At 46.0% G+C, this 26,033-nt stretch overlaps 1 protein-coding gene across 3 annotated transcripts; it reads right to left on the reverse strand.

Annotated features, from left to right (window-relative positions):
- Positions 1 to 1,427: 1,427 nt before the first annotated feature.
- On the reverse strand, positions 1,428 to 14,231 carry PPP1R3B (protein phosphatase 1 regulatory subunit 3B). Of its 3 annotated transcripts, none has more exons than XM_079958617.1 (3): positions 14,013 to 14,231; positions 12,698 to 12,798; positions 1,428 to 5,676 (listed from the first exon to the last, which is right to left on the reverse strand). In XM_079958617.1, the coding sequence occupies exons 2-3, from the start codon at positions 12,700 to 12,702 to the stop codon at positions 4,785 to 4,787; spliced, it is 897 nt and encodes a 298-aa protein (XP_079814743.1). In that variant the 5' UTR covers positions 12,703 to 12,798; positions 14,013 to 14,231; the 3' UTR covers positions 1,428 to 4,784. The 3 variants fall into 3 exon arrangements, with proteins under 3 accessions (XP_079814743.1, XP_079814745.1, XP_079814744.1); XM_079958619.1 differs by lacking the exon at positions 14,013 to 14,231 and adding an exon at positions 13,913 to 13,931; XM_079958618.1 differs by lacking the exon at positions 14,013 to 14,231 and adding an exon at positions 13,436 to 13,766.
- Between the last annotated feature and the right edge of the window lie 11,802 nt (positions 14,232 to 26,033).

Genomic DNA, 26,033 nt, shown 5'->3' on the forward strand with positions numbered 1-26,033 from the left:
GCCACAACCCCAGAGTCGGTCACAACTGGACCTAATGGTCAGGGATCCCTTTACCTTCACTATGTTTTTGCAAACAGATGCAGAAATGGCATCAGCTTAAATACTGGGAAAGTGAGAAACAGATATTCATCCATGCCTACTAGAGGGTAAGATTAATTAAACCAGGAGTGCCCAAACGTTTTTCAAAGAGGGCCAGATTTGATGAAGTGAACATGCCTGAAGGCTGACCAAAATTGTTTCAGGATTGAAGTTTTTGAGCTGTTTTTATGATTTTACCCCAAAGTTGTTGAGTTTCTTGTAGGATTTTACCCCGAGATATTGCCACAGGGGCTGGATTAAACTGATGGGCGGGCCTGATTAGACCCCAGAAATGATCTTTGGGACATGCCTGATTTAAACACAGTGGGACTTACTTCTGAGTAAACAGGCATTGGATTGGAGCTACACAGTGCAATGTTGTGCATGTTGACTCAGAAGTCAGTCCTGCTGTCCCATGAAGTATGCACCCGAGCAATTGGGATTGCAGCTTAATTTTTTTAAGGTGAGAGAGCGCAATTGTTTCTTAAAATTGTGGCCTCCAAAATTGGATACCCCAGGAGAGGCCAAGCAGTCCCTTCTCCACATTTCTTTGATACATTACTTTTTATCAATGTGAAATCATGGTCCAGGTGTGCATTTTCTAGCGCAACCCAAATCCTTAACAATTCTCAACCTCTGTAATAAAGAGGGCAGCACTTAGCACGAAGGTTGTGCAGCCATGAAGCAAGTGTTCTTAGACAAGGCTGTGTCACTTCAAATAAAATCCAATGAAAGATCAACCATGGCTGTGATCCTATGTACTTAGAAGCAAGGCCCATTGCATAGAAGGCCCAGATCTAGCCAAGAGGCCAGGAGTTACCTATCCCTTCTCTAGGTACAGCACACTCGTTTTACAACAGTGTGACCTTAAAAGGTAAAGGGAACCCTGACCATTAGGTCCAGTCATGGCCGACTCTGGGGTTGCGACGCTCATCTCGCTTTATTGGCCGAGGGAGCCAGCGTACAGCTTCCGGATCATGTGGCCAGCATGACTAAGCTGCTTCTGGCAAACCAGAGCAGCACATGGAAACGCCATTTACCTTCCCGCCGGAGCGCTACCTATTTATCTACTTGCACTTTGATGTGCTTTCGAACTGCTAGGTTGGCAGGAGCAGGGACCGAGCAATGGGAGCTCACCCCGTCGCGGGGATTCGAACCGCCGACCTTCTGATTGGCAAGTCCTAGGCTCTGTGGTTTAACCCACAGCACCACCCGCGTCCCAAGTGTGACTTCGCTCATCCTTAATTTGCCCTCCTTTTTTCTCTTCTTCCCAGGAAATTTTTTAGCCTCCAGATTTAATTCTTAGGTATGTTTTACCACCGAGCTCTCACTTCACAAAATGCAAAGTCTCCTTGTAACATTTTCTTTTATTCAAGATAAAAACAAAAGCACTGTGATATTACAGACAATACTACAGAAAACAAATCCATTGTGATTGTAAAGTGCATTTTTTTCAGTTGTGTACAAAATATTTAAAAACATGCAAGGCACTGAAGCATAAAACCGAGGATGACAATTCCTCAGTTACATTCATATTGGCAATTGGAACCAGGAAGCCAGGAAGATGACTTTAAAAACAAAATGGCGGGGGAAGAGTTGAAAGGAAAGGGGTTGTTTGGGAGAACCATTCCTAGTTTCCATTTCACAGTCTTGTCTCCAGCTGCTTGCCTGGCAAGTTACTTACAGACACCTTTAGCAGAGTCAGTAAAGTCCCCACCCATCTAGCTACACATATATAATATTATATACAAGAATGTACTGTCCTGAAGTAGCTCCAAAGGAAGTAATTTAAGCCCTTGGGAGTTCAGCTTTATGGAAGAAGTTGGATCCTAACTTTTCCAACAGTCTGATGGATTTATGTAGTGATCTTGCTAGAGCTCCTCAGTTCCAATACTTCTTCCTCATTTACTTGAGTCCTTGGTCCAGTTCCTACACATGGTCCCAGTATGTAGGTTTTACATGTAGTGGGTCAAACAAGCAGGGCTTTAATCTGTAAACTTAGCTCATGACTAGAGGCCTGTAAGATTAAGCCTCACTCTTATACCACAGCCTCATATAAAATCCAAATACTGGGGCAATGTGCGACTCAGACCTCTGGGTAAAGTAGCCTTCAATCAAAGACTGGTGGATCTTCACAACTCAACTTTTCCACTTTATTCAAAACTGAACATCTAGGGACAGTTCTGGAAAAAAAACCTGTTTGTGATTTTGCTGGTTTTTCCATGGATGACATCTACTCAGAAGTAAAGTGCAAAAATAGCATTGTTTTCCCATGAGGAATTTAAGTATCTGGTAGAAACTGTTCCGTAAAAGATGAAACCATTTAATACAGGCTCTTGTAATCTTACCAGTTGCAATCCTAAGGTTGTATTTTAACTATATTTCACTCATTCATTACGGTTTTCATCGCTGGGAAATAAATCCTTTCCTTCTATCACTCTGTTAAAGCTATCGCAACCATAGCAGTGAGCTGCATCGCTTTTTCCGTAACCGAAGAGAATAAATGAAGACATTGGAGCAGATTCAGCCACTCTCACTTCGCCCCAGAACATCCCAGTGCTATGGAAGCAGCTCCTTCAATTCTAGGTTAGTAATGGAGGAGGTGGGTTGGTGGCTAGATAAGCATCAACCCTTAGTTAGGAAGCCAGATTCAGACCAAGTTACCCTAGCAGATTATTTTCTACTCTTTGTGGGGGAGCAGATTTTGGGTTTTAAAAGCGCTAGCATCTGAGACCACCTGGGTACTTAATGCTGACATTTTCAACATGAAGATGCTTACAAGCACAGTTCCAAGTAGGAATTCAGGTTCTGGCTATTAGTGGCACATTAATTAGGATCCTTTTCCATATTTAACAGCAAGCGGACATTCCAAGACAAAGTTCTTCTATTGTGTGCCAACCTAAAGCACACAGCATTGTATGGATGCATGTACTTTACAATTCAAGATGATCTGAGCAGTTTCATGCAACAGAATGCAAGAGGAACCAGTAGGGTTGGGTAGCCGGGCGCTTAGAAATCTGACCCACGAGTCTTGCAATATTTCATCAGCAGATTATGGAGCTATAGCTCACGTAACAAAATTAACTTTCAGTCTGCCTTACTGTAACCCCATACTTGCGTAGAGCTGGCATAGCTCACGTTTGCTTCACGAATGAGCCGCAATACTCCACAGATTCGTTTGTCTCATGTGTTTGGGTTGAGAATTCACTTGCAGCAGTCAAAAGCTCTTGTGAGCTGGGCTTGCACAGTACAAAGAGTGGAGGGAAGCTAAATGGCTTTCTTTAGTGTTCAAGTCACAACGTAGGGGCTTGGATCTAACAGTCCCCAATGGACCAGGAAACATGGCTGTCTGCTGTAGCTATGTACTGTGAAGCTAGTGTGGAAATTAACAACCCAATCTTTCTTTCTTTCTTTCTTTGGCTTATAGAGAAGGCTCCACAGCCCTTGCTTCCTCCACTCTCCTTTCCTAGCCTACAGGAACATGCAAAACTGCCTCCTACTAGGTCAGGCCATTAGCTGCCTAACTCTGTATGGTCAACACTGCCCAAAAGTGGCCCTCCAGGGTTTCAATCATAGTCTCTTCATGTCCTACCCAGGGTTTAAACCTGGGATTTTCTGAACGCAGAGAATGCATGCTGTATCACTGATGTACAGTCCTTCCTGTGAGGGGGCAGGGATGTTGCACTGAACATAAACGAATATTCCTCATACGAGTCGATAACCTTTATTTGATTTTGTCAGTAATACTCAATTTTATAAAATTAATGGGGATGGGGAAGTAGTAAAACAAAACAGTTATTTAACCAGACAACTATACCGGGCTCAAAAGAAATACATTTAAATAAAACGGTCATATGAAAAGTTATGTGTTTATAAAAAAATAGATATTTTTACTCTTTGCAGCCAACCCAAAGTAGTTGTTCAAGGCACATTAATAAGATCGCAGCCCCTCAACCTACGCTAACACACACATTTTGTTCAGGGGCTATGAGATTATAACATGAATGACCTCCCAGAGACTCTCCAGCCTCAGCCATTGTTGCGAAGAACTTAAAACATACTGTTCTCGTCAAAAAAAAAAGGCAGAACAGTGAGTAAGCACCCTGGTATCTTCCCACAAATGAAGGCATTTCCTAAAATGGAAGGGAGCAGAGTCATAATACAAGCTAAAATTACAGCCACTTCTATTTGAACGCCTTGGTCGCTTCCAGATCGGACAAAGTAGATAAGGGAAGATGCTAGCATAGCTCCCTCACAAGGCTGGATATTGTCTCCATAGTTCTTTGTCAAACATGGAATAGCTTTTTGGAGATGTATACCCCAGCAGGGTTCCATAGCTCAACAGGTGAAGCATAGGCAAACATTTCTCTGTACGGCTTGCAATACTGTGGTGAACCTCAAAACATGTCAGCAGAACCGCTTGGACTGAAGCAGCGAAAGCTGAACTGGACTTGGGAGACTTGGCAACGTTAGTCTTAAGACAGCAAAGAGATCTCCCCTTTTCTAGCTGTTTAAATTCATTACATCCAGGATGATGCAAAGAGCACCTGTTTTTAAAAACCATCTGCAGTCAGGAGTTTCGCAAGTCCTTCAGTTTCAGTTTCTGCCAACTCATGCGAGCCTCCTTTCTCAACTGTGCCCTTGCAGCAAACTCCCAGACGTTTGCTGAGCAGGATGTTTGCAAATACAGAGCCCAGATCTTTCATTCAGTAATAAGGCCCCCGTTTCTCATACCCTGAGTAGCTGGGCCATTCAGGAAACAGGCCGTAGGAACACCGGGGGCTTCCAAACTGGTCAAAGGCAATCCCAAAGCCAGGTCCACCCTGCGGCTGAGAAATCTCCCGGGCAGATTTGAGTTCAGAGCGGATGATCCTGTAGTTGAGGCCTTTGTTGCTGTCCCAGTATATCTTGCCATCACACTCATAACACACAGCAAACTCTATTCTTTCATGGGGTTGAACTCTTTCTGGCAAGCTTACCTCAAAGGAGAACGTGTCCTTATCTGAACCTGCGTACGTGTCCTTAACATACTGGCATGGGTAGTCTGTGAAGGTTTTCCAGGTGTCAAATGTCACCCGGATCTTCACAGCCTTCTCAAATGCAAGATTCCTGACTTTCACGGTGCCGATGATGGCTTTATCTTTCAGCATGCAGTTTTCAAGGCAGACGTACTCGGCTTGGAGGCGATTCCGGAAGTCCAAATAATCTGCAGAAGGCTGTACGAAATCCAAGACAAAGTCGTCTCTGTCCACAGTCGTCAGGCCCACAATGTTGTCTATTAGTTCCGTGATATTAAATGGGATCTCCAATGGCTCGTCAAACTGGGAGAACACTTTAACGACCGTGAGAGACAAGCCCCTGCTGTCCGCAAAGGAAACCCTCTTTTTCACCCGGTTACTCTGCAGCGCTTTGACTTCCTCCCCCAGTTCGTTTAGCTCGGTGTTGCTGTTCAAATGGATGCAAGGCCGCAAAGGCGTCTTCGGCTTCGGAGCAATTTTGCAGGCAAAACTCTCCCTTCGCAAGTAGGGTGTGCGAAGGTAGACCTGCATGGCTACATCCACTGCCATTGTGGGCTTGTGAGGAAAGGAGTCCAATATTCTGAAGAAGAAGGAAGAAAACAAAGACTGATCAATAATCAGAGGGCCATTGCACATCTCATGCAGCTACAAAACCCAGGTTTTATATGCAAGGACTCTCCTATTGGATCTGACTAAGCCTATTTAGTCCAGCATTATCATCAACCTTTATTACGGTCCAGAGACCCAACAAATCGTTACAAAGCGATACACAATTCATACAGCCTACCTCCAGGTTAAACAAGCATTTTGTTCGGAATTAAAGATAGGGATCATTGGTTCTTGCAACCACCGATAAAAAGTTTGCCACTGCTAATGTTCTAGTGTTTGTCCGGTCTTCCAATAGGAACCTGACATAGTGAGCCTCTGATTTTCCCGAGAAAGGTACCAGCAAGGGTAATATTAGTTGAGCCCTGGCTTGCTCATATTTTGCAGAGTGCAACAAAATATGTTTTATGGAATCGATGTCTTGAGCACACGAGCAAAGTCTGTCCTTGTAGGGAACTCCTCTCAACCTGCCATCCAGCACTGCAGAAGGAAAGGCTTTTAGTCTGGCTTTGGTGAAAAGCCTTCGATAATTTGCTACTGTCAGTTTTTTAATGCAAGATGTTAACTTAAAGACATGCCCATATTGTACTCCTACTGCCAGCGGACTACAGACTGCGTGTGATCGAGATCGCAAGTCACTGTGTGCATTATCCCATAATCTTTGCTTTAACGTCTTTAGGGCGCCTTCATAACCCAGGTAAAACAGTTGGTGGGGGGGGGGGGGTGACAGACCAATAGAGGTGGCTTTTCTAGCCATGGTTTTCTGACATTTGCTAAAAAAGCCACCTCTATTGGTCTGTCACCCCCCCCCCTACTGTATTACCTGGGTTATGAAGGTGCCTAAAGACGTTGAAGCAAATATTATGGGATAATGCAGCATTCTGCTCCCACAGTGGCCAACCAAGTGCTTATGGGATAGCCACGAACGGGATGTGACCACAATGACATTCTCCCACATCAATACATTATATGGTACTGTACTCCATCGTTTAACTATGAGCTGTTTAAAGCGATACTTTCTCTTAGGTGTCCTTAATCTCCCAAAATTCAGCTTCGTTGGGTGACCCTAGGTTCTAGTTTTCAACAGCATTCCAGAACCAATCCCAGTTCTCCATGATACAAACATCTTTGCAAAATGTGTTTGCCACATTCACAATTTATATCTTTAGCATCGGCATTGCTTTGGGGTTGTGTATTTCGTTTTGATGGGAGATTTAGCCTAAAAAGTTCAAAAACCTTAAATAGAGTTTTAAAATGCCTGAATCCACAGCCCTCACATGTAGAGCAATCCAAAGCATGCTTATTCAGAAGAAAGTCCTACAAATTTCAATCAGTTTGCTCCAAGGTACGTGCGCATAGGATGGTAGCCTTAGTCACCAAGTAAGTGATCTTGGCCAACATCCTTGGTACAGAGAAACAGAAATTCCACAACTGCCTCATGCAGATTTAAATTATGCAACAGAAGAGGTATATGGGTTGCATAATGAAAAGCATTCCACTCTGAATACCTGCAAACCAACAGATTTTGACTGTTTTTGCAATCAGCTGGCTCGGATATATGTTCAGAAGAATGCAAATTATCAAACAGAGAAAACTGGTTTCAAAACACATTTCCTACATCACCCCCTGTGACAATTTAGAACCTTGTTTAAATTACAGTGGTACCTCGGTTTCCGAACCGGTTTTCAAACACCGAAAACCTGGAAGTAAATGCTTCCATTTCCGAATGCACCTCGGAAGTCGAACGGTTTCCACTGAGTGTTCCTCAATTTTCTCAATTAAATTTGCACACCGCCCTTTGTGCCTCGGTTTTTGAACGTTTCAGAACTCGAACGGTCTTCCGAAACAGATTATGTTCGAAAACAGAGGTACCACTGTAATCAATTTGAATATTCTTTTTAAAATTTCAACCAAACCATGTTGATGAAAAGTGTACTAATTTAACAACGATGCTCCTCCCATCATGTAGAAATATGCAGCATTTTCAGATGCAGTGATTCCAATACAAAATTTCAACAGAGAAGATCCACAGTTCAGATTCCTGCTCCATCCTAACAGTCTTCTACTTCACATGAACACAATTATCAGCCCTCGTCCTTCTCTGCACCAGACAATCCCAGAAATATAAAAGTTTATATTTATTTTAAGCAGTCTAATGGAGGAACAACTCTTCCTCTAAACAGTGTTTCCCAAACTTGGGTCTCCAGCTGTTTTTGGACTACAACTCCCATCATCCCTAGCTAGCAGGACCAGTGGTCAGGGGTGATGGGAACTGTAGTCCAAAACCAGCTGGAGACCAAGTTTGAGAAACACCAAGTCTCACTTGAAAGCATTCTCAAAAAGCAAACGCAGGGACACATTCATCACCATGCTCACCCAGGAACCCAGAAGTTGCTGGACGGAAACCACATTGCAATCTGAAATGCTGGTATCCCAACAAGGGCACAGATTGGTTCAGGCAGCTGAATGAAGTGCAACTTGTACACTGTCTCTAATAAGGCTTCTTTATGCAGCAAATTTGCGCTGCCCACAAGTACTGGAAACTTTCCTTGGAAGTGTAGAAACAGGAAGTGGCACGTTGATTAAGCAGCAGTGACAGACTCTATTTGATTCATTGCTGGAAAGGAAGCCGCAGCAGACATGCGACCGGAACTAGCATTAGCAAGTTCGGTCAGCGGCCAAACCAGTATTGAGACATTTCAAGAATCTGAACTTCTTGTAACAGTTTGAAGAAATGGCCCAAATCCAAGAATGAGTGACAAAAAACCCAGAGTCTGTCAAGACTGGCCCGTACGGGCAGGGGTACCTTTACCTTTATACCCAACACAAACAGCATGCTCTTCTCCAGAACATGATCCAGAATCCTCTGCAACATACAACAGATGCTCAAAGGTCCCTCGGCAGACATGCCAATGTGGAAACGGTTCTCTAAAGATTACCAAGTTTGACAGCCATCATGTTCTGAAATTCCTCTTGGCTATATGAAAATCCACTTGTCTGCACTTAACCCAAAGCATATCAAAATGGGATGAACTACTCCAAGGAACTTCAACAGAGGGGGGCTGTAATATGAAACTACTGAACTGCAATACATCAAACCATCTGAATGGGAAGAACTACTCAAGATAAAGGAATCGGATGACGCCATGGCCTTTGGCTTGTGCAATAAAAGTTTACGATGGTGATGATAAAGGAACTTTGCAAGGAGATTGCATCAAGAAGTTCAATCATTTGTACTACCATTATTTATGGACTGAACATGATTTTTAGGACATTATTTATGTTAACTGGCTGTGCCAGCATGCCTGTGTAACCAGCAGCTGTTTTTTATGAATTACCAGCATTAAGTACATAATTATCAGTGTGTGTCCTTTGCTGCATTTCATTCCCCACCCAAAAACTGCTCTGTACCCACTTCATGCATCTGATGAAGTGGACCACAATCCAGGGAAGCTTATGCAGGAATAAATGTGTTAAGTCTTTAAAGTGCCAAAAGACTCTTTGTTTGAGAGACAATGTGCCAGACCTGTTTCAGATACCTGTTATCAGCATGCCAGGTATTGGCAGTTCTATTGTCATGCAGATAGCCCCTGACAAAACACAAGTCAACCTTTATGGGACAATTCCTTCCTCACAACATTCCTTCCTCACAACACAACAGCATTTCCTGGTAGGATTGAGCATGTCCTCTGCCTGAGAGTCTGCAAACCTGCTTCCACTTCCATATTCACCCAGTGCTTTTCCAGTACAGGGTCAGATTTAAGGTGCTGGTTTTGACCTTTAAAGCCCTTCACGGCCTAGGACCCTCGTACCTACGGGATCGCCTCTCCTGGTATGCCCCACGGAGAGCCTCAAGGTCCATAAATAGCAACACCCTAGTGGTCCCGGGCCCTAAGGAAGTTAGATTGGCTTCGACCAGAGCCAGGGCCTTTTCAACACTGGCTCTGGCCTGGTGGAACGCTCTGCCTCATGAGACCAGGGCCCTGCAGGATCTGATTTCTTTCCACAGGGCCTGTAAGACAGAGTTGTTCCGCCTGGCCTTTGGCTTGGAGTCAATTTGATTCCCTCCCCCTCTTTCTTTTTCCTTTCTCCTCCTGTGATGAGGCTGCATTTTAATATTTTAATGTTTCAATATTTTAATGTTGTATTTTAATCTTGTTTTTAAGTTGTATTCATTCAACTTGTTTTTATAATTGCTTGTTAGCCGCCCTGAGCCCGGCCTTGGCTGGGGAGGGCGGGGTATAAATAATTTTTTTTATTATTATTAAATACTTAGCTAGATGGATCCAGCTTCCTAAGAACTCATTACAGTTCTGACCAATTAGAAATCCTAAAAGACAGATTTTTTTTTGTTCAAAAAGTCACATGCTGCATGATTTCAGGAACCATGTGTCAAAACGAAACCCTCATTTAATGAATAAGATTGATGTCTAACGAGGAAGAAACACAACATCAGAAATTCCCTGTTTGGAATCTAGTTTGGCAGATGTTGGGGAAAGAGGTCAGTTTTGGCCTCTTGCCTATTTGCAAATTGATAATTATTTTTTTTTGCTGGAATTCATGTGTCATGCCCCAACTGCAGTTGCAAAGTTGGCTACTTTAAGAACAGGGTGCTGGCCAAGATAGGCCTGATTTTCTTAAATACTCTCTCCAAACTAAGTCGGAGCTAGCATGCTAGTTTTGCATCTATTTCCCAATATGCCCAGTTTCCCATCCTACTCATTAATAAGGCTAAGCAAATTGCTTTGTTACAAGTAACTCGCAGATGGAAGCGTGAAGGTTTTGCTGCGATTCAAGCTTTGGAAGGATAAAGCCCTTGAGAGATTTCTGTGGAGAATCACAAGTACAAAGCTTCCTATGGGACCGTATTAGAGCTGAGTTTGCTGAGGTTTTCACACCTAAAGGATTTCAAAATCTGAAACCAAACATATTAGTCTGGGGTTCACTGTACATCCAGGTTTCTAAACACAGGCACTTAAATATTTAAATATGGATTTTTATGTATACTGCCCTTAACTCCATTGAAGGAAAGGATATAAATGTATATAAAAAGAGAGGGTAGCACATTAGCATGGTCAGGTTTGTTTTTTTTTAATGACACTGAAATTAAGGCCATTTCTAGCAGTCCAAGTTTAGCAAAAATAATTGAGGATAGCACTTAAGAGGACTTTCAAAATGGACTTCACAAATTCAGTAAAAATAGATTAACCAATAGCTATCATCATATGGAATCAAAGAATTGTAGAATTGGAAGGGATACAGGGGGCCATCTAGCCCAACCACCTGCAACAGCTACATGAAACTGCTACATTCAGAGGCAGTATATATCTGAATAACAGATATTGCATAAAAAGACCAACAGGGAAAGTAGTTAACTGACTGAGAGTTTCCTAAGGCTGGCCACTGTTTAAAACACGAAACTAAACTAGATGGATCTTTGGCCTATCCAAGGAAGGCCATTTTTATATAATCTTATCACTGCTTCAAGCCATTAAAAAAATACAAACAGTATTAGCAGCTACAATGGAGCTTTGAACAATATTGGGAGAGCCAAAATCAGGTTCATTTGTTTTCATTCCTTTTTTGCCATTAATGAAATGACCTTAATCTGACCCGGCCACCAGACTTCTGCTTATTCTCACCTTCACCACTTACTGCAAATCCATTTGTCCATGTCCTTTATGATGCAGAAGCAACTGCTCGTTTTTCTATAACCTTAAAGACAAGGGAACTGCAGGTTGCACAACAACTCCACACCTGATGAAATTCCCTGTTCTACACAGCTATTGAAACTACAGGAGCCCTGTTCCCTTTTTCATCTAGCTATCTTAGGTAGGATGTGGGTTTTGCTCCAGTCTCCTGGTGCACTCTTTTTATGTATGGGCATGATGAAGTCTTAGGGTCTATCTGTGCTCCATCAGAAACCCTCCAACACAGAGAACAAAAGCCACCCTCCTAGATATCTGAAACAAGAGCTTCTGAAACTGTAAAAGGTAAAGGGACCCCTGACCATTAGGTCCAGTCATGACCGACTCTGGGGTTGTGGCGCTCATCTCGCTTTATTGGCCGAGGGAGCCGGTGTACAGCTTCCAGGTCATGTGGCCAGCATGACTAAGCCGCTTCTGGCGAACCAGAGCAGCGCACGGAAACGCCGTTTACCTTCCTGCTGGAGCGATACCTATTTGTCTACTTGCACTCTGACATGCTTTCGAACTGCTAGGTTGGCAGGAGCAGGGACTGAGCAACGGGAGCTCACCCCGTCGCGGGGATTCGAACCGCCGACCTTCTGATCGGCAAGTCCTAGGCTCTGTGGTTTAACCCACAGCGCCACCCACGTCCCATCATCCAAATGAGACATAAGCATACGACAGATGTGCAGCCTGATCCGATGTATGGTTAGAAGGTAGAAATGTCCCACCATGCATAGGCTATCAATGGCTACTAAACACGATTGATTGCTATGTTCTACCTCCACTGTATAACAGTTGTTTATTGAGGAGATTACTATTGCACTCATGTCGTGTTTGAAATCTTCTATCTACCTTTGGTTGCACAGCTTGAGAAGTTGCTGGTCTATGCTGGCCCTCTGATCTGATCCAGCAGGATTCTTCTAATGCTTTTAGGATCTTGAGCCTCAAATTGGTACAATAATTGCTGCTTCTTCCCAGGGTACTGTACTTCTAGAAGCAGGGATTATCAAAGTTCTCAGCAGAGTATAACCCTCAAAATTATTTGGGGGCAATTTATGACACATCCAAAACTGCTACCAATATTGTTCAATTCTATCCCTGACCCTGCAATGGGTTTTACAGCCTCCAATCCTAAACCCATTCAACCTGGAAGCATACCTGATTGAATTCAACAGGAGCCTGCTTACAGTAGACGCTACAAAATTGTGCTGTTAAGTGAGCTTAGAAAAGCAGGAAAATGGATACTGAAAAGGTTCCTCCTGTGTGCAAATAAATTAATATAATGTAGTATTATGTTTTACATACCTCATAAGGACGAAGGTGGTTAGCTGTAAAGATGCTGCAAGATTATCTGGGCTGGAGGTGTACCCAGATTTCACAAGGCACAGCAGCTATAGATTCATTGCCTGGAAACAGAAGGGCAAGGCGGGATTAGCAAAGCTCCAAAACTAATGCCAGGCCCCACCCCTTCCTCCTCCTTTACATTCATGCCAACAAGGCAACCACCTTCCAAGTTCTTACAGAGATCAAAGATATAGGCAAAGGCACCTCTATTCATATTCACACACACCCTTGAACACCTTCTTCACACAGGAGTGGATTCAGAGAGGAAACGTGTCTAGAGATTGCAGGCTAAATTCCTAAGCAAACTTGAAAGCCCTGCTGAATTCAATAGGCCTTCTGAGCATTAAGTGTTGGAGGGCTTTCAATAATCTCAAAGCAGGGGACAAACGCCACCTTCTCGTCTAGTCGCAGTGGATTCAGGCAAAAGCAGGCACTATAAAATATTGCAATCCAATCTGCACCATTTAAAAAAAGAAAAGCAACCTTTGCTCCAGAAATTATCTCCGGCAGGTGCGCTTCTTCGAAGAGAAACCCTTCACAGCCCCGGTTTAAATTGTCAAGGTCCTCTCCGGCATGACTCCGGCGTCCTGATTGTCAGGCCGGGTCATCTCTACCCTATAAGGGGAATCCGAAGAGGGGAGTCGAAAGAGACTCCGGGTTCGCGCCTTGGAAGGCCGCTTTTGTTCGACGACGGCTCACCTTTAGCTCCACTGTGAAAGCAAGTTCGGCGCGCTCATTTCCCCTTTGTTATTCTAAAAAAGGACTGACTCCAAAGCGGAAAACCAAAAGAGCGCGCAACGAAGCCGAGTCCCACTCCCCGCTTTCAAAGCTGCCTCGCCAGGTGCGCAGCGCCTTCGCCTCGGGGGAATCTCTCTCTCTTCGCGGCTCAGGGAGCTGCAAGGCTGGATCCGGCTGGGGCTGAAGGAAGAGATGCTTCCTTGTGGCCCCGATTTCAACCGGACTTGCTCTCTTCCTCCCAGTTGCGCGCAAGCCTATTGCGCTTGCTCGGAATCCACACCGTGGCAACTCCCTCCCTCGCGCACCCACCCACCGCTCAGCCAGCGCGCACAGGATCGCCGCAGCCAATTCCTGCGCGCGGTTACGCGGAAACCAAGTCCCTTCTCTGCATAGGATTACGCTACTTAGGCAATATATTTTGTTTAATGCATTCCTGACCTGGCTCGCTCGGGGGCCGACCTCGGAAGCAAACGCTGGGGAAAGAGAGAAAGAGATCCCTCCCTGCGTACCTGGGTCGCCCCATTGCCCCGCCCCATACCTGGAGCCGCAGGGCCGCGCACCAGCTTCCCGGGCTTGCAGCAGCTTCACAAGCCGTCCCAGTTCGGCTCCGCTGCCCTCCCGCCTCGGCCCAGGCCATTCGGTCCCTGCGCGCACGCGAAGCGAGCGCCCCCTCCGCTCCCTTAAGAGCCGCCCGTGCGGCGGCGAGCAGCCCCGGCAGGGGAGGAAGCAGCGGCGCGGCCAATGGCCGGCCTCTTCACCCGCCCTCCGCCAGCCAATGGCGGCGCAGCTTCCCCGTGAGAGACCAGGAGGATGGCGCGTGGACGCCGGGCTGGCTGGCTGGCTGGCTGGCTGGCGGGGAGGGGGCAAGGGATAGAGCGCATCTGGAGCGCACGGGGGCTGGGAATGGGATGGCGCGTGGAAGGAGGCCTGGGACAAGCGGCCCACTTCCACCCCAGGCCCGCGCGCATTTGAAGGCCTTCTCTCAGGCGGAGGTGTCGCTCTTGGCGCCCAAGGCCTCCTTTTCCTAATAAGAGCAACATACTTTTAAGAGCGCATTTCCTTTCCCCAACTGGACGCACAACAATAATCCTGGGAACTGTGGTTTGCTCTGGGTGCCTGGAACCTGCAGCTCTGGGTGGGACAAGTTCACCTTCCCGAAAATGTGGGGCGCTGGATGCGGCCTTGAGTTGTGCGACCCTGTTGGAAGTTAAAAAGACCCCTCAGGATTCTCTGAAGGGAAGTTGTTGTTGTTTAGAAAGTACCTGTGTCAAATATATAGTGCCTTTGCAGACAGTGTTTCCCAAACTTGGGTCTCCAGTTGGTTGTGGTTGGTGTTTTTTTTTTGGACTACAATTCCCATCATCCCTGACCATTGGTCATGGTAAAGGTAAAGGGACCCCTGACCATTAGGTCTAGTCGTGACCGACTCTGGGGTTGCAGCGCTCATCTCGCTTTATTGGCCGAGAGAGCTGGTGTACAGCTTCCAGGTCATGTGGCCAGCATGACTAAGCTGCTTCTGGCGAACCAGAGCAGCGCACCGCCAGAGTGGTACCTATTTATCTACTTGCACTTTGAAGTGCTTTCGAACTGCTAGGTTGGCAGGAGCAGGGACCGAGCAATGGGAGCTCACCCCGTCGCAGGGATTCGAACCGCCGACCTTCTGATTGGCAAGTCCTAGGCTCTGTCGTTTAACCCACAGTGCCACCCGTGTCCCTAGGAATTAATGGGAGGTGTAGTCCAAAAACAGCGGGAGACTCAAGTTTGGAACACAGCAAGTACTTGTTTTTCGTTGTAAAGGTAAAAAAAGGTAAAGGACCCCTGGATGGTTGATATCCCAGCACACATAGGGTCTCTTTCCAGGACAGCTTTTATTCTCCCAGTAATCCTGTGAGGTCGGTTTCTCTGGGAGTGGATCAAGGTCACCCTGTGAGCTTTTCCCCCACCCCAGTGTTTTTAGCTGTTCCTGTTTTATCTGTAAACTGCCTTGAGTCTCTGTATAATAGTAATGTATAGGTGGGGAAGGATTCAAACCTAGGTGTTACCAATCCTAGTCTTGACATTCTAGTTTAAGTATGGGCAAAGGGCTATAATAGAGATAATAAAGCGTGGAATCGGCCACATCTGCCTCTGCCTTTTCTCCACATGCCACAATTTAGGAGGGAGGGATAATATTAATCTTTGTCACAAGCAGTAAAGTATTTTGAGCTAGCCCTGAGGATTATTTTCACATCCCAGCTGGAACAGCTCAGTCGATCGAGCATGAGACTCGCAATCTCAAAGTAGCAGGTTCATGTGCCACGTGGGGCAAAATATTACCGGTATTTCATTGCCCAGGGGGCTGGCAGGTCTAGATAGCCCTGGTGGTCTCTTCCCACTCTACAATTCTATGATTCTGTATACCCAGAAAGCATTGTAAATAACTGCCCAGGGGCCAGATGTCTGATAAGATAGTGGTCACAATACTTGCCAAGAGGAAAGACAATTGAGTGCTGGATAAATTTCGTGTAGCTGACTGTAAATGTTTAGGGGTTTGTGTGAATTCCAGCCTCAATCACCTAATGCCAACCTATATAAGTGCCATCAGTTTGTTATGTTATGAGGAGCGTACAATGATTTGGTGTAAAAACATCTGAAAACGACCAATAGTCTACGAAGTTTTCAGGCAAGGATTGCACCAGAGTGGAAGGCAAATAGAAGCTGATCTTGTCAACAAAGTGTAGGGTGGATGGGTCAAGAAGCATGCCAAGATCAGAAGCTAGGAGACAACCTTTGGAGTAAGCGGGGAGGCGGGGAGAGAGAGAGCGGGGGAGAGCTGCAGACAGGAAAAACAGGACAAATTTCTGGAAACAGGGCTCGCCTGGCCCTACCATTTGGCAGAGTAAGGTGGCTTCTTCAGGCGGCAGGTGCTGGTTGGTGGCAAGTTGTTGCAGGACAGAGCTGTGTGTGCTGTGCAACCTGTCCTGTATCCCCTAAGGTAACCTACTGCCCTCATGTGGTATAGGATTCTGCCCCATCACTAGTGTTGAAATAAGATTACAGTATTATTATTATTATTATCTATTACATTTGTATACCGCCCTTCATCCAAAGATCTCAGGGCGGTTCACAGCATAAAATACAAAAGAAAACCACAAAATAATTAATAGAAACGAAAACAAAGCAATAACACACTCCAAAAATAAACACATTTAAAGGGCTGGGTTGAAGAGGAACATTTTTGCGTGGCGCTGCGGGTTAAACCACAGAGCCTAGGACTTGCCGATCGGAAGGTCGGCGGTTTGAATCCCCGCGATGGGGTGAGCTCCCGTTGTGCGGTCCCTGCTCCTGCCAACCTAGCAGTTTGAAATCACCTCAAAGTGCAAGTAGATAAATAGGTACCGCTCCGGCGGGAAGGTAAACGACGTTTCTGTGCGCTGCTCTGGTTCGCCAGAAGCGGCTTAGTCATGCCTTTGTTCATTTTGTTGAACTAGGAGTGGAGAGACCCAGGTTCAGTCTTCACATGTCAGCTGTGAAGCTCTCACTGGGTGACACTTGATCCGGTATCTATTTATCTATACAGTAATACCTCAGGTTAAGTACTTAATTCGTTCCGGAGGTCTGTTCTTAACCTGAAACTGTTCTTAACCTGAAGCACCACTGTAATGGTTCTAGGGGTTGCTCGTGCGTAAGTCGTCGCCACACCTGGCTGAGTTACCTGGATGAACCGTATTCTGTCCGGACAGCCACTCACCCGTGGCTGTCTCAGTCGCTGGCAGAATCCGTCAGTGGGCGTTTCTTGAACTTCCAGCAAAGAATCTCTTTGACGCCTAGTCTCCGCCTCCTCTCCCTGCGCGGAAGCCTTCTGTGCAGGTAGGGTGTGGGCAGCGGAGGACCCGTGCTCTCCCCGCTGGTCTCCGGCGAGGAGTCATGGAGCCACCTCGCCGATTCCCCCATCTGCCCCCCTTCTCCACTGGTGCTACGCTGATTTCCTTCCCCAAAAGATGGGCTGCTTCTCTCCCTCCTGGGACACTCTCCATAATCCCTCTGGAACCCTCCCTCTCCCTCTGGCTCCAATGGCAGTTCCCTGACAACCACTTTAGCTAATGGGGCCTCCTGCTGCCACTGCACCGCCGGAGCACGATTTCTGTTCTCATCCTGAAGCAAAGTTCTTAACCTGAAGCACTATTTCTGGGTTAGCGGAGTCTGTAAGCTGAAGCATATGTAACCCGAGGTACCACTGTACCTGATGTTTCACAAGGTTATTGTTTGTATAAAAGTGGGTGGATGTCAGGACTGGACTGAAGGGGACGAGATGGGGGGGGGGGAAATGGTGGAGACCACTCCCCTCTTCTCCTGAGAAGAGGAAGGCAGTATTGATTTACAGCTGGGGTTTGAGGAAGGTCACAGTGCAGAGACTGGTGAACAGAAGAGCTGGGAGGTGTTAGAAGGGGGAAAGGGAGACAGAGGCAGAGCAGCCAGCTGACACGTCACTGGAGAGTATTTCTGACCTCCCTTCTCCCAGAACTTGGCCTTCGTTAAGAGTGCAAGAGCAAAGAACCCAGAGACAGTTGGCCATGGGCAGCCACCGTAAGGGAAAATGGTGTTGCTGGAAAGAGAGGAAGGAGGAGCTCAGTTGGAGCAATGCCATTATCGATAGGCAGACTGCATTCTTTTGTCTCTTGCCATGATGAATGAATAAACTCATTAGAAAAGACTCTGCCTTGCTTTTCTCTGCTTCTTCCCAAAGCCTGACAGTGGGTGGGAAGCACGTTTGTCCCTTTGGCGCTCGTTGGAGAAAAGGGGTGAATGTACAGTACTTAGTCATAGACTAGATCAGGGGTCAGCAAACCTTTTCAGTTGGGGGCTGGTCCACTGTCCCTCAGACCTTGTGGGGGGCTGGACTATATATTTTTTGGGGGGAGGGGGCAAATGAATGAATTCTTATGCCCCACAAATAGCCCAGAGATGCATTTTAAATAAAAGGACACATTCTACTCATGTAAAAACACACTGATTCCTGGACCGTCCGTGGATCAGATTTAGAAGGCGATTGGGCCAGATCCGGCCTCAGGGCCTTAGGTTGCCTACCCATGGACTAGATGGACTCTGAGTTTCTGGAGCTTCCTGGGATACAAATGGGATCTGAAAGAAGGAATCTCTTTGCCCCCTCCACCTAGATGGATCTGATGCACCGGCGTAGCAACCCCTGCTAGCGCCCCATCAATACCCAAGATCACCCAAAGGTGTTGAGCATTTTTTGGAGATTGCTGCTGCTTCCTGCTTCAAACCCTTCCAAAATCATGAGAGGACCTAATGTCCTTCATGTCTGACCATGACCAGCCGGTATATTTACCTATTTCATCACCACTAATCAATGATCATTTTAGATGGATGAGATAATAATTTATTCTTGAAATGTAGAAGAAGATACGCTGCTCTAAAGCTTTTAAAGTTCAAACTCATGTGCTATCAGAGTTGTCTTCCCCTTCCTCCTCTCATTGCTTTGTCAGAATTTTCATTCTGCTGGGCATATTCTGTATCATAATTATTTGGCCTAATTCTCTGGGTCGGTGCAAGGAGATTTCTGCATTGCATCATAATGAACAAGTGCCAGCTTTCTGAAATCTGGCAGCTATTTAAAGAGTGACCAAGATCAAACAGGGCATAAAACTGCCTCAAAGTCACTGGATGTGACTGGGGAATAAATTGACAAGGTTTCATTCCCCAACACAGAGGTTGTACTAAATTGATATCTACGTGGAGGTCAATGGGTCAGTTCTAAACAGGGGTTGCATAACATGAGCATGTCTTTTAAACAAACATTATTTGGTTCTGATGATGAACTGACTTGTTAATAAAAGGTGGGGGTGGGAAGAGGCTGTTCTTCCTCTGCGCCGTAAAACGACAGAGATCCTAGCATGCCTTTTCAAGTCAGTAGCTGGAAAACTTGTTCAGAGTCTTAGTGAAGGCAGAAGGCCAGGCAGAGTGGCTCTCCTGCACCTTCTCATTGGTGGCCCTGTGTCTGCAGCAGTTTAGCACAGAAAAACACGTTCCTGCCACTGACTACTGCTAGTGGAAAGGATAAAAGCAGAACTTGTGACATTGGAGGCAGAAGGTTTATTTCCTGGTATCTAGATGCACCAATGATTTGATTTGGTAGAAGGCACCTTCCTTTGTTCCTATGGACAGCAGAAGCCAGTTCCTCAGCAGAAATAGACTCCCTGACCCATGAAAACTAGGCCTTGAACTTTCATCAGCAAGCACCCTTAAACGTAGTTGGTTCCAATGGAGGATATTGAAGTGGAAACATAGGAGAAATGCTACCAACGACTTTCTGGACTCATTACTCCTGTGAGCCGTTCTGATCCTACTGGATTTGCCTCATGCTTCAATTATGAACTGTAAGAAGGTCATGTTGAAGCTACTATACTGCAGGACATAAGGTGAAGCTGCTCTGCCTCAGTAATAGAGAACCGGCAATTTTCGACCCCAGGAAGAGCAATTGACTATTAAACGACTCTGAGAACTGCAGGTTTGTGAGAGCAATAGGTGTCTTCTAATAACACAGAGATGCGGGTGGCGCTGTGGGTTAAACCACAGAGCCTAGGACTTGCCGATCAGAAGGTCGGCGGTTTGAATCCCCGCGACGGGGTGAGCTCCCGTTGCTCGGTCCCTGCTCCTGCCAACCTAGCAGTTTGAAAGCACGTCAAAGTGCAAGTAGATAAATAGGTACCGCTCCAGCGGAAAGGTAAACGGTGTTTCCGTGCGCTGCTCTGGTTCGCCAGAAGTGGCTTAGTCATACTGGCCACATGACCCAGAAGCTGTACGCCGGCTCCCTTGGGCAATAAAGTGAGATGAACCCCAGAGTCTGTCACGACTGGACCTAATGGTCAGGGGTCCCTTCACCCCTTTACCTTTTTAACAGCACAGGACTGCAATACCTCAAGGACCGCCTCTCTCCATATGAACCGACCTGCGATCATCTTCTGAGGCCCTTCTTTGTGGGCCTCCCCCATGAGAGGTCTGGAGGGTGGCAACAAGAGAACAGGCCTTTTCTGTGGTGACTCCCTGTTTGTGGAGTGCCCTCCCCAGGGAGGTTCAGCTGGCACCCTCATTATACACCTCTAGGTGCCAAGCAAAAGCAACAACATCCAGAAATCACCGTATTTCTCGCTCTATAAGATGCACCACACCATAAGACACACCTAGTTTTTGGAAGAGGAAAACAAGAAAAAAAAATATTCTGAATCCCAGAAGCCAGGACAGCCAAACGGGATTATAGCGCAGCGATCCTACTGGCTGTCCTGGCTTATGGAATACCCACACGCAGCCTCTCCCAGGCTGGGGAGGCTGCGCACGGCTAAGCAAGAAGCCAGGAAGCACAGTGATCCCGCTGGCTGTTCTGGCCTCTTGCTTGTCAGCACGCAGCCTCTCCCAGGCAAGGGGAGCCTTCATCCCCTGCCCGGGAGAGGCTGCACGGCTAAGGCTCCCCCAAGAGCTGCGCTCCCTTTAAAGAGCGTGCAGAGTGTGTGTGGGGCTTTTCCCCCCTTCTCCCTCGGGGAAAAGCCCCGAAGAGCCGCACACATGCTCCACACGGCTCTTTAAAGGGAGTGCTGAGCCGAGCTTCCCGCCTGCATTTGCTCCATAAGATGCACACACATTTCCCCTTACTTTTTAGGAGGGGAAAAGTGCATCTTATAGAGCGAAAAATACGGTACATTCATTCAGGAGCAAGGTTTCTCTCTCCTCACTCATGCTACCCTAATTGCCATTCTGTGCTCAACCGGGGATACCATAGGCATTGTTGCACTCGAAGTTACTTCTCACCTGCATCTGTGAGCCTGCATGACTCTGCACACCACATAAAATAGATTGTGTAATATGTACTCTGATGAGAGAAAGGCAATGTGGGAATTTGCGAGATGTTACTGCAGTTGAGTTCCACTTGAATATGTTTGAGGATGAAACTGGACTTGGTTCCAGGTTCATATACCTCCTGCAATGCTTATCTAGTTGGCAGGAAGCCTGTGAGTTTGCCTGCTAGTTATCACAGAGTTCCCTTGGCATTGCCAAGTCTTATTGACCAATGAAGCTCTCAGTCATGCCACCTGGTTAAAGGTATCTTCTGTCTTTTTAAAAAAACAAAAAACCCAGCTGTTACAAATTACTTATACTTGAATAAAAGTCACATGATTTGATGAGACTGCTAATTTTTTTTAAAGAGAATAATTTAAGTCAGTGGTGATTTTTTGGCACAATATTCTTTAAAAGAATGTAACCCCAGTTATGCAAGAAAGCTGAATGCAGGATTTTCTGCTTCTGTAGCTGATATTTTTAAGTCATCCTGGCCTTCAGGGGGGAAAATGGGCTGGTCAAAATGCAAGCAATACTAAATAGGCATTTTTCTTAGCTTCCTATGTCCCATACCTCAGCCAGGGACATTTACTTTAACTAAAAGTAGAAATAATCAGAGTATTTGAAATTGAAATGCTCTCTGAGGTAGCTTGGATGATGTCGTGCGTTCTAGCGATGCAACTGACAACCTGACTGAGCGATAGGCGTGGCTTCCATGAGCTGACCAATCGTGTCACAGGTAGCTCGGTTCTGGAAGCTTCTCATAGTTTCTGGCATTTTCTCCTGAGAGCCTGCACCTGCAGGGCCTGTCTAGAAATGAATTAGAAGTTTCCCACAAACTATTTATACTGCAGAAAGCCCTCAGGGCTCAATCTATGATATAGTTCATTGGAGGGAAAAGGAGAAATTTGAGAAGAAAGTGCTGAAATGGTTTTCCGCAAAGATTTTGTTTTAAAAAATGAAAAAGGCGTGTGCTTTACAATTTTGCAAACCATACTCGTTAACCGCATGAAAGGTTAATTTTTTTAAATTTAACTTCCTAGTTTTCAAATACTGAAGATTTTGACAGATTTTCCTGAGCACTTGGGGTCGAAAGAAAAATTAAAATAACTGTTGTTGAGACATTTCATTCCGAATCTGCTGGATGGAGGCAGACAGAGGATGATGACAGGTGGGTGTCCTGCTCCCCCATAACATAATTCCTGGCTACGCTCATGACCTCAGCGGTGAAGCACATACAGAAGGTTCCAAGTTCAATCCCAAGCATCTCTGGAAAAGATCTCTCTCTCTCAGATCCTGGAGAGCCACTGCTGGACTAGGTGGAGCCAATGTTCTGATTTCTTAGAAGGCACTTTCCTGCTTTATCTTATTCCTAAACCCTAGGAAAAGAAGTATCACGTGACCTTGCTTCCTGCACCGCTTCATTGGCTGCCATGGCCAGGAAATTGATTGTGGTGACATTAATTCACACATCTTCCTTTCCTGGACATTGCTGGGGAGGTGAAGCAAGGAGACCTGGGGCTGCTGTTCTTGGCAACAGACATGCATTCCTTATGTTGTCTCATCTTGCCTTGGGCTATGTATGAAAATTCCAAGGGTCAGTAATGTGAAGACTTCTGCAGCAGCATCCCTGTGGGGCAGGGATGATAAACCTCTAGCCTTTGGGTGCGGTTGGACTCCATCTCCCCTGACCATTAGCCATGCTGGCTGGGGGAGAGAGCAGTTGAGCCCCATTGGTGGTTGTCCCTTCCTCCCCAGCTGATGCCAGGGCTGGCCTGCCCATGAAGTGAGTTGAAGCAACAAGCTCTAGGCAAGTGGGAGGAGGTGGCACCATTTGCCCCTCACTGCCACTGCCACCGCTGCACCACTACCTGGACCCGCCTCCTCCTCTGCATGCTGCCTGCCTGCTGCTGCTGGGCGCACAGGCGGTTGCAGAGTGGAAGAGGAGGAGATGGGCACTGGCAACCCGTACCACTGTTGACATTTCCATTCCACCTTAAGGAACAGACATGGGATTGTTACGTGTCACATGTCTGTTTACATTCCAGCACAGCTTGCTGGGAACTTCCATTGTGTGTAACGCCCTTCCAGCAGATGTCAAAGCGATAAACAACTACCTGACATTCAGAAGACATCTTAAGGCAGCCCTGTTCAGGGAAGTTTTTAACGTGTGATATTTTACTGTATTTTTGGTTTTTATGGAAGCTGCCCAGAGTGGCTGGGGAGGCCCAGCCAGATGGGCGGGGTATAAATAATAAATTATTATTATTATTATTATTATTATTATTATTATTAGCTTTTGCTTTTACTGTTCTCTCTGAGACGACATGAGAGAGAGACAACATGTTTCTTTGTCCTGGTTTATGATTAATAAATCTGTAGTTGTAGTATGCTTCCACAAGCCTCATGCCTATTCTGTGTGCTCAGTTCGATCTGCTGATAGTGTGCCCTGGCTTTGAAGCCCGGCTCGCTGATTTACATCAGAGCAGTGGTGATGGTCTTCACAGCGGGATGGCTGGAAGGGAATGGCCCAGCTGGAGCTAGCCAGCTGGCCTCCTGGCCCTCTGCATGCCGACAACAGCCACACCACACCACACCACGCCACTGCTCCTGAATCTTCCATATAATGTGTAATTTGGCCCAGAGTTGGTTTTGCTCTGAATTGCCTGCTGGATGCCTCTCCTTTCTGCCAATAAAAATACTGGTTTAACAGCTTTGCCGTCAAATTTATTGCGCCCATTAAAATGCTGGTATCAAATTGCAGCTCAGCAATAATCCCATGTGACTATGATGCTCGGCAGTGTGACTGATCTGGATAAGAATAGATGCTTGGAAAGTTGGAGATGTAAGAGACCTGCTCCTACTGGAGTCCCTCTTGAATCATCTTCTCCCAAAGGACACATCTACCTGGTGACAGGGTCCTCCTGAGGCACAGCCGAAGGCGGTTTTTAGCAGCACTTGTATGACGTTGATGGCACGGATACACATAAATGAATATGTGTCATTGTGGGTTAAACCACAGAGTCTAGGACTTGCCGATCAGATGGTCGGCGGTTCGAATCCCTGCAACGGGGTGAGCTCCTGTTGCTTGGTCGCTGCTCCTGCCAATGTAGCAGTTCGAAAGCACACCAGTGCAAGTAGATAAATAGGTACCACTCCGGCAGGAAGGTAAATGGCATTTCCGTGCGCTGCTCTGGTTCGCCAGAAGCGGCTTAGTCATGCTGGCCACATGATCTGGAAGCTGTACACCGGCTCCCTCGGCCAATAAAGTGAGATGAGCGCTGCAACCCCAGAGTCGGTCACGACTGGACCTAATGGTCAGGGGTCCCTTTACTAATTATTGATACTATTATTTAAAAAGTTGGACAGCCCACCCAATGCAAAGGAGCAAGAATGTGGGCTGATGCACCTTCTTGGCAACTTATGGGCCAGGTGTTGGATTTGCAATGGAATAAACCACTGCCAGGTTGTAGTGCCACACATGTACAGTATGATAGCATCCACTTCTCTGTAGTCACTAGGAGGCTTAGATCAACGTCACTTTGCCAGATCACACATTCATTGGGTGCTATTTGTAGATATATCGTTTGCTTGTATTTAACAGAAGCAGAAGTACATAAGTAGCATGGGCTGAGGTGCATCACACCAGGCTTTTTGTAAATATGGTACTGTTTTCCAATGTGGAATTTGTTAGGAGCTCTAAATAGCTCGGGATAGTTCTGCAGAATTTTATGAGCAGGCTATTTATGGAAAGGCATTTTGGTCAGCCAAGGGAAGGGTTCTTAAGAGCAAAACCCAGTCAGAAGAATACCAGTGATAACAGCTGGGAATGGCATATGCTTTCTTTTGAAGCCTCTAAACTTTTTCATGGTTTCTCCTTCTTGTTCCTGTCTCAGAACCAACCTATGCAGTCAGCTAAATCACATGATGCAGAGTTGGTTGGATGACGCCATTTCAGATTTCAAGGGGTTGAATGGCTGCTTATTTGTTTCTGGGCTAAATTTAAGATACTGGTTCTTAACCCTACATGACCTGAGCCTGGAATATCTGATGGAGAGTGCCTTCTCGCATATATATCTCCCCATTTGTCAAGGTCTGTGAGTGAAACTTTTTAGTAGGCTCTGGTGCTACAAAGCCATGATTTTCCTCAATGATAAATAGGTCTTTCTCAGTAGTGAGAAACTCCTGTAGAGGGGCTCCTCTTTTGCCAAAGCCTAGACAGCCAAATGTTGGTGAGGGAGGGCTCCATCAAGGGTTCTGCCATCAAATCAGTTCAGATACCTTTGGCACGATCTGTTCTCTCTCTCTTTTTTTTATTGAAGAATAACAGGATATTTTAATGCCACCATCACAGAGGTGTCTGCAGAGGTGATATATTGATTGAAAACATATTGCATTGTAACTGCATTGTACCTTTTGAATAAATGTTTTTTTGGCAGGGAAAAAACCCTCAGTTCTTCCCCCGGTGTGGCAGGAGCAGTTCTGATCTCTTGACGCAGACAGGAGTATAAATTCATTGTTGGAGGCAGTATGCCTCTGAATACTAATTGCTGTGAATCGCAGGGAGGTAGAATGCTGTTACACTCAGCTCTTGCTTCCGAGCTTCCCATAAGCTTCTTTTTAAAACCGCTTTGGGTTTTTTTCTTCTTTACAATCAAGCAGTAGATAAATTTTATGGGAGGGAAAAAAGGCAGCTGACTGCTCGCTCTGAGGATAGGATAGTGGA

The sequence above is a fragment of the Podarcis cretensis genome (assembly GCF_951804945.1).
Source record: "Podarcis cretensis genome assembly, chromosome: 17".
Taxonomy (NCBI): Eukaryota; Metazoa; Chordata; class Lepidosauria; order Squamata; family Lacertidae; genus Podarcis; species Podarcis cretensis.